At 40.3% G+C, this 9,552-nt stretch overlaps 1 protein-coding gene across 1 annotated transcript; it reads right to left on the reverse strand.

Annotated features, from left to right (window-relative positions):
- Window positions 1–3,307: 3,307 nt before the first annotated feature.
- leng1.L (leukocyte receptor cluster (LRC) member 1 L homeolog) lies at window positions 3,308–6,338 on the reverse strand. Its single transcript, NM_001174022.1, is given in 4 exon segments — window positions 3,308–3,578; window positions 3,783–4,036; window positions 4,875–5,060; window positions 6,138–6,338. Coding segments are annotated over 4 exon segments (786 nt in total). The 5' UTR covers window positions 6,270–6,338; the 3' UTR covers window positions 3,308–3,364.
- Window positions 6,339–9,552: the final 3,214 nt, after the last annotated feature.

Genomic DNA, 9,552 nt, shown 5'->3' on the forward strand with positions numbered 1-9,552 from the left:
ATCAAACCATCCCGATCAATATCGTGGCCAGATATCGATAGGGAAGACCCGTAGGAAGCCCCCATACACGGGCAGATAAGCTGTCAAATCGGTCCAAATTACCGATATCGGCAGCTTTATCTGCCCGTGTATGGCCACCTTAACTCCTTTTACTTCTGAATGTTGTTCATGGGTTCAAAAGGTTGGGGATTCCTGCCTTACACTATGCATGGGGGGGGGGGGGGTGCTGTACTACTGCATAGTAACAATACCCATGCTAGTCATGAACTCTTACTCTGAGTGGGCTCTGATCTGTGCCTTGTTGCCATGTAACCCAAAACAGTAAATACATCTAGCTCTGCTATATTGTATAGACATCAGCTGACTGGTTGCAGTGAGTCCAGCTCTGCTGCTTCCTCCCAACAATGGACCCCAGTTTAGACAAATATTAATTCATGACAAAACCAGAAGTAGATAATTTGTGCTGCCAGAATCACACCAATGCATTTGTCAGCAACTATTTCTGCATGCTGGCAATCACTGTGATACTTTTGGAGCCCAAAATTTAAAAAAGAAAACCCGTGTAAACGTTAAAGAATACTAAAAGGACTTTACATGCAAGGCCTGGTATGAGGGTCATATAGAATGACTGTATAGTGACCATCCGTTGGTGGCTTGGAATAAGCAGTTTCTATTTCTGAAGCTGTACAGACTCCTGTGCCTGTCAGTGGGGTGCCAATAACTTATTCAGGTTGTCTTCCCAGTAAATATCAAGGTACAGGTATGGGACCGGTTATCCAGAATGTTCGGGACCTGGGGTCTTCAGGATAACCGATCTTTACGTAATTTGGATCTTCATACCTGAAGTCTACTAGAAAATCATGTAAACATTAAATTAACCCAATAAGATTAATGTTATCTTAGTTTAGATCAAGTACAAGTTACTGTTTTATTATTACAGAGAAAAAGGACATATTTGATTATAATGGAGTCTATGGGAGACGGCTTTTCCGTAATCAGGATCTTTCTGGATTACAGATCCCCTACCTGTAGCACCATATTATGCGCAATATGAATCAATATAAATGATGTGAATACGTATGCATTAGCAAACAAATGTTAGGCGACTTTATTGGGTATGAATGTGATTTAATCAAATACAGATTCATATCCCTCTAATGGGGTTCTATAGTAAAAGGTGCAACGTTTACTAGAACTCTAGTTACCTATCAGCAAGCACCATTTACTATTTTGTGTAGCTTCTTTTGACCACATAGAAGGTAGTGAAACAAAGTGACTCTTGCTAATACCTGTACAATTTTCCGTGGATGACTGCTACCCGTTGCAAGAGAGTTAATATCAGGCTGGGTGCAAGAAGAGGCCCATCCTAAAACCCAATGAGGTTAAAAATGTATTACGTAAGCACAACGGGAACCCTTCTTTTTACAGTGTAAAGCTGGCCATAGACACAAAGATCCGATCGTACGAATCAATGTACGATCGGACTTTCCCATCTCCCGACCCTCCCTAACCATTCGGATAAAAGTCTTACCATTCCGATCAAATAAAGTAGTAAAAGAACAGATCAACCAATGTTCTACCTCTGACAGCAATCGTACGATAGTTTTGTCTGACAAAGCTACTGACAGTCTCCCACTGAAAATCGTACGATTGGCAATACATGCAGAGATATTATTGGCAGGCAACAGAAATTTTCTAACCCGACCAAACGACCGATCTCCGCCGGGCGAAAAATGTTGTGACTCTCTACGCAAACGGTCTGAAAATCGTACGAATCCACGATTCGTACGAACGGATCGTTGCGTCTATGGCCAGCTTAAGATTGCACTTGAAGCAAGGCATGGTGGACGAGTCAATTGAAGATGGCTACAGCATGAACAAATTTTACAATTTCAGAATGCAGCCGTATGTGAAGCTACAACACATTTCACAAAAGTTTAAAATACTTTGTGCACAATCCATTTATTATGGAATAATTTTATTCCACAGATCCTACACATGCAACATCAGTATTCTTCCCAATTTTAGTAGAGCACTTACAGATTTCCCCATGGCTAGGGAAAGATAACTGATGGGATTTTTATTCTGTTTAAAAGAAATAACCAGTAAATTAACAGATTTTATAATATGCTTTATGGTGTGTTCAACTGGAGCAACCCAGGATTCTCTAAGGACAATGATACACAGGGAGATTTGTGACCCTCATTAAAGATTCGCTATCACAGGTGACAAATCTCTCCAAAAATGCCTTGCCCTTTAAGTAATGTAATCCTCTTGTGGCAATTACAATGTAAGCAAAGGGCAAGGCATTTGTAGGGAGATTTGTCACCTGTGGTAGTGAATTTTTAACGTGGGGTAACTCATGTTCTGTGTCATTACCCTAAAACATACTTCTCTGAGAAAAAGTCTGGTATCCCCAAGTTTGAGAGATTCATTTTCAAATGTCAAGTGGAGAAAGACCAAACATCTGTGCAGTTTACAACCCTAATTTTGGGTTGATGTACCTCAAAGGGCAATTCAACCCCAAAATAAAAATCTGTCTAATAAAAGAAAAGCAACTTTCCAATATACATTAACTTTAAAAGCACCGAACATGTTTAATTATTTGTAAAAACAGTTGCTATTGAAACAGCATTGGCTTAAACTCCTGGTTGTTACTTTGAAACACTGTTGCAAAACTCTTAGTTCCCCAGCAAAGCAGGTCTGTTACTCAGTTGCCTTGTCTTACATTGTATCAACAGTTTGACATCAGGGCAGAGAATAGAAAGGGACAAACACTGCTTGCAATTCATATAAAAATAACTTAGCAACCATATAAAAATTGTAATGAATGTATATTTCACAAGTTGCTTAGAATACATTTTTTTTTCAATAGGCAGTTTTTTGCCCCTTAAGCCCTACATAATGTCTTAGCTCTTGTGTTTACTGTGCGCATTCTTCCTAAGACACTCAGCCCTAGGTAATTAGCAACCTCCCTGGATGTGCCTGCTTAGGTGTATCAATAAACGGAAGTTTTGATCCATCTTTCTAGTATCAAACAGCCAGTAGAACCCACACAAGTTGTAGCGTACCCTCACTTTAACCTCATGAAGAAACAGGCATAAGAAAAAAACATTGTTTTCTGCAGGGGAAAAAAGTCAAGGACCAGTTAAATAATATGACTGGATAAAGTTTTACTCCACTGCAAACAAGAAGACAGCCTTGGTGTAAGTAATCGGTGCTTTACAACCCTCCAGAGTAGTTTAAAAAGCGAGTCCTCTTTCTATTCACAGTCCATGAACCCCACTAGGAAATTAGACTCTGCACAGGGGATGCATTAATTTATTATGAGACAATTGACCTATAGAAACATTGGCATTAGTCTTTAATATCGCCACTCCTGCTCTTCTCGCACCTTAGGTTTTCGTGCCAGCTTGGGGTTAAACTGAGAATTGTAACTGCGTTTTCGGTCATCCATTTCTTGTTCTGGTGCTGCAGGCTCCTTTTTCCCTGACAGCAAGGCTTCAGTCCGCGCTCTCTCTGCTTTCTCTCTCTTCAGTCGTTCTTGTCTCATTTGCTCTAAGGATTGCTTGTTGGGTCTACAAGGCAGAAAGATAAAAAAAAAAACCACTGTAAATTATGCATGATGTTTATGTCAATAATCAAACTTTCTATTGCAAGGATGTGATAGGCCGGAGGCCCTGCCTGCATCACTACTGCAGCCCAACTGATTCTTTTACAATAATGAGCAGCAAGAATACCTTATCTAGCAGCAATATATCATAATATACCAGCTTTCTTGCCTGGATTCATTAGCTTTGCCTTTGCGCTGCTTTTCATCTTTGAATTTCCTCTTTTCTCCAGATTTCTTCTGCAGATATTTCTCCATGTTATGTAAAGGATCTAGCAGCTTTTTCAACTTTTCATCCTTTGCGGTGTCATCTTTTTCCTTACAGTTACGACCAGGGACTTCCTGGTACCATGGGCGACTGGTTTGGGCTTCTGCAGCACTTTGTCCTAAATATGTAAGAATGCCCAGGGCTTTTTCTTGCCGCTCCTGTGTAAAAAGAAAATCCACGGAAAAGCAAAAAACACCAAGAAATTAAAGGAGAAGGAAAGGTTAAAACTAAGTAAGCCTTATCAGAAAGGTCCATCTAAATATACCAGTAAACCCCCAAAGTAATGTTGCTCTGAGTCCCCTGTCAAAAGAAACACTGCATTTATTTCCTTCTATTGTGTACACATGGGCTTCTGTATCAGACTTCCTGCCTTCACCTTAAACCTCATTGCCCTGGGCGTGAGCATGCTCAGTTTGCTCCTCTTCCCCCCACCCCTCCCTTCTCTACTGTAATCTGAACCCAGAGCAGGGAGAGACTCAGGCAGGAAATGATGTCACACCACATTAATACTGCAGCTCCTATTCTAAACAAACAGAGAGTTTCTAGAGCTTTTTACTCAGGTATGGTAAAACATTCTACAGAATAAATATAGCATTCTAGCTTGCACTATTGCAGCTAATCTATTGGCAATACAATGCCTCCATAGCTTTCCTTCTCCTTTAAGTGAAAGACACAAAGTAACATTTAAAATACTTTTAAGGAAACGTTAGGAAAAACTATCCTATTCTGCAGAAATGTACTATAAACTGCTACTAATAGATATCAGTCTGGGCCACTTCTTGAGTCTCTGCCATCTTATGTTCACATTGATATTGTGCCGGCAAGGTGTATACAGTGGCATTGGGGAAAGAGTGGTTTAAAGAGGGGGAATAATGTGGATAACAGCACTTTTAAAATACGTTCTAGTTGATGAAAATAAGACTCGGGACACAATGACTGGCAGTAAAACAGTTGTGTATAGGTTGAATTCCCCTTAAAAACATGGCAACAGCAGACCTTCTCTTTCCGTTTTTCCTCTTCATATTCTTTGTTGCCTTTGTTGGTTCCTTTGCCCTCTTCCACTTCTTGAAAAAAATTGATGTGGGCAGAATCTCTGGAATGTTCCACCATGGACGACCCATCGCTCCTGTACTCATCCGGCAAGGAGAGACGAGCCTTTTTACGCAGGAAATCTGTCCGAGCCTGAAACCGTAAACAAAAGGTTGGAAATGAGCCCAGATAACCTCCGTCTAACACAATGGCACATATTGTAATATGTACTGTGTAACAAAGATAAATATAAATGAAGTAATGTGCTACTGGCCAGATCAATGACGCTTGCTATTTTATTTGAACCACTGCAGCCTGAAAATAGCAGAAAATCTGCAATTATTATAAACCAGCATCAGGCAGATCCGGGGCAGCTGTTTTCTGGAGCCAGATCAGGAAGGGGGAGCTGTGCAGCTGCTTTTTGCTTACAGAATCTTTCCTGAAAGGGTTGTTCACCATTGAGATAACGTATGATGTAGAGAGTGATATTTTCAGACAATTTGCAATTGGTTTCTATTTTTTATTATATAGTTTTGGAGTCATTTAGTTTTTCATTCAGCAGCTCTCCAGTCTGCAGTTTCAGCAATCTGGTTGCTAGGATCCAAATTACCCTAGCAACAATGCATTGATTTGGATAAGAGACTGGAATATGAATAGTAGAGGGTCTGAATAGAAAGATGAGTAAGGAAAAAGTAGCAATAACAATAGATTTGTAGCCTTACAGAGTATTTGGTTTTAGGAAGGAGAGGGGGGGGGGTCAGTGAACCCCATTTGAAAGCTGCAAAGAGTCAGAAGAAAAGGACAAATAATTAAAAAACTATAAAGAATGAAAACCAATTAAAAAGTTGCTTAGAAGTGGCCATTCTATAACAACAATAATAAGGTGAAGGGTAAGGGAGGACTTGGGTGGTGACAAGGCCTTAGTTATTATTAACCATGTGAAGAACAGAAAATGTCGCAAAGCAGGATCCTTGTCAGAATTGAACCCAAATCGTTCCTGCGCCATTAAAAAGACAAACTTTAGGCTAGAACCTAATAAACAATATCAGGCCGGGTTTTAGTAGCAGTTTAAAGATCACAGGGATCCTGAGCATGTTGCGCCCTCACATTAAAGCTTGACTCAAGGCGCACTCGCTGTCAGTATGCGGTAGAACATGCACATTCTTTGCGATGCTGCCCAGTGTAGCTTTCGATCATGGTACTACCGTATTCTCCCAGCACTGCGCTCACCTCTTGCTCCGCTAGTTCCACCCGTTTCCTACGCACTCGCTCCTCTTCTGCAGCTTGAGCCTCATCCTTTCTCACTCGGGCAACGTTATCTTTGTTGCGCACATGCCAGCTCTTCTTGGGCAAGATATTCATGTTGCCTGTGATTGCTTTCTCCCAGCCTGCACTCTCGTAACACTGTTTGCCTAAAGTCTTGATTCCTTCCGGGCAGCTAAACCATACGTCACAAATCTCATCTCGCGAGTCATCAACGTCACACTATACGTGGGCACGCTGTGCTGTTGGAGGGGAGTGACGAGGTGTGATGGCGTCCGTGACGTTACGTGAGTGTCACATAAGGATAAATTGCTGGTGACGTCGATGATAGGTCCTGGCCACGCCTACCGAAAGCTCCTAGTTTTCTAGTTCAGGGCAAGAAAAATACCTGATTCCACCGACTGAAGTGATGTGTTCTCTGGACTTGACATCCCTCTGTTTTCCTGGGAATCTGAGCAACAGCCACTATAAAACTCAAGTCCATACCTCGCTCCAAACCCCACAATTCACATGTTTATTTTACACAGTTTGTGAAAGTCTGAACACATTTCTGTGTTTTTTACAGTTTTGCTAATGAAGGTGAATTGCCCTTTAAGCTGCAAGTCACAGTTTCCCCAAGAGACCTGATTATCTTAAATTGTTACAATTGTTCTATGCTTATCTTAAATCATTCCAACAGTATCTAAATGCACCTGCCATGTATTCTATGCTCTCTGCCAACAAGCCAATTGAGTTTTAGAAACTTTGTATCTTTTTCTGGCTGTTCAGTGTAGGAGAGCAAAGACAAAGTCAGGACAATTCAGTAACAATCCGGCACTGTGGGTTGAACTTTCAAAATGGGGACTGTCCCATGAAAAAGGGACAATCCCACAAAAAAACAGTTGGGAGGTATGCAAGTCCCTGAATTCATCACTTCACAATGCAAAGTATAGGAGGGGTTGTATGACACTGTGAGCCTAAGGGGGGTGGAAAATAGTTGCAGCAGGGCGGGTTAGGGTCGGGTGCGGGACAGGAAAACCATGACCCGCACATCACTACTGGCAACCCTATTCCTACAAGTATTATAAATAACATTTCTCTACCTTATTTTTTTCTGGTTATTTCAGCCTGTGCTACAGCTAGCAGCAGCATCCCAGTAATCATTGACACTCACACAGTTCTGAAATCATTTATACTCCACACCGACATCTTCCATAAAACGGGGCTATTAATATGAGGGATTTTATGGGAAATATTAGAACGACGTAACTAATTGTTTAGTAATAATTTTGTATTCACAAAATGAATTTTGCTGTTGCTCATAAACTCTTTTTTTAGTTCCAAATTTATAAATGTAATTATTAGCACAAAATGTAAATGTAGTTTTCTTTGCAAATGGATATGTTTGTAGCAAATATGTAGTCGACAAACAGCAGACAGAGAAATTCAACTTTTATTATGTGGAGTTTTTCCTTTCACTTGTCCAGATACATCTGCTAGAAACCTGTAGTGTAAAACTACTAAACCTGTTGCTGGACTTACAGTATATATTTGTTCTCAATTCTATAAGCCAGAGGCAACTTGTGAAATCATGACAAACTTTAACATTGTTATCCAACAAAGTAAAGGGCAATCCCTGCCTCTCCTTACCTGGAGCCTCTGCCAGCTGCAAACTCTTGCTTTTTTTTTTTTACAGCGATTCTTTTCCATGCAGAGGCAGAAATGAATTTTTTTATAAACACAGGAATAAACACAAATCTTAAAATTAATTTATTTCAATAAAAAAAGCATAAGGAGTATCAGTTACTCAAAATTATATGTAGTATCTAGTAAATTATATACAGGTATGGGATCTGTTATCCAGAATGCTTTGGACCTGGGGCTTTCTGGATAACGGATCTTTTCGTGGGATCCTCATACCTTAAGTCTACTAGAAAATCATGTAAACATTAAATAAACCCAATAGGCTGGTTTTGCTTCCAGTAAGGATTCATTATATCTTAGTTTGGATCAAGTACACGGTACTGTTTTATTATTACAGAGAAGGAAATCATTTTTAAAAATTTGGATTATTTGGGTAAAATGGAGTCTATGGGAGATAACCTTTCCCTAATTCAGAGCTTTCTGGATAACAGGTTTCTGTATAACGTGACCTGAATATGTACACAATGCCTAATGGAAGAGTCAGACATTAACCAATTTTACTGGATAACAAATCTACATTGGCATTTTGTTTTTGAAATGATGAAATCGCTGTGAAATGGATTGGAATCAACGGGAAGGCCAAATTACATTGCAGTTAAGGGGGATTTCTGTTTGCAGTAGCATATACATTGCCTTACATTATGTAATATAAGTAATTTTAAAACATTGCCTTACATTGTTAGAGAATTTCCTTTTCACTATGTCACAGTTGTTCTTCATAGGAAAAATGGCTCCCACTTTGCCAATTCCTTCCAAACACAACAGTGACCTCTCCATCAATATTGTTTAGTATCAAGTCTGGACTGGGATTTAAAATAGGCCCTGGCATTTCAAGTACATAGAGGCCCAAACAGCCCCCACCAGCCCACTAAATAGTCACTGTCTATGGCATCTTACAGCAGCCCCTCTGGCATTTGCCAGGACCCAAGTTTTCTGGCTTTTGTCTCAAATGGGTTGTTCACCATTCGCTTTTAGTTAGAGATGCACCAAATCCAGGATTCGGTTCAGGATTCGGCCAGGATTCGGCCTTTTTCAGCAGGATTCGGAATCCTTCTGCCCGGCCGAATCCTAATTTGCAAATGCAAAATAGGGTCAGGGAGGAAAATCGCATGACTTTTTGTCACAAAGCAAGGAAGTAAAAAAATGTTTCCCCTTCCCACCCATAATTTGCATATGCAAATTATGATTCAGTTCGGGCGAATCGTTCGTGAAGGATTCGAGGGTTTGGCCGAATCCAAAATAGTGTATTCGGTGCATCCCTACTTTTAGTAGGATATAGATATTGATATTCTGAGACAATTTGCCATAGTTTTTCTTAGAGTTATTTAGCTTTTTGTTGAGCAGCTTTCCAGTTTGGAATCTCAGCAGGTTATCTGGCTGCTAGGGTCTTATTTACCTTAGCAACCAGGCTGTGGTTTGAATGAGAGACTGGAAAATGAATACGAGAGGGGCATTCATTTACACGACTACAGTGAAGTAAGGGGGAATTTGCATTATGCTGCAGGGTTGCTTTTCATTAGCAGGGAATGGGCATTTAGTTTAAAATAGAAGGGTTAATGGACACATCCAAAGCCAGGTAACTACTCAAGAACTGCCCAAGCACAAAAAAGGTAAATGTCCTGCAATGGCCCCAGTGAACACTGATTTCGACAAATAGTAACTGAAGAATGAGGAGTACAAGTTGCATCCGAACCTAAAA

This window comes from Xenopus laevis, chromosome 7L (genome assembly GCF_017654675.1).
Source record: "Xenopus laevis strain J_2021 chromosome 7L, Xenopus_laevis_v10.1, whole genome shotgun sequence".
NCBI lineage: Eukaryota > Metazoa > Chordata > Amphibia > Anura > Pipidae > Xenopus > Xenopus laevis.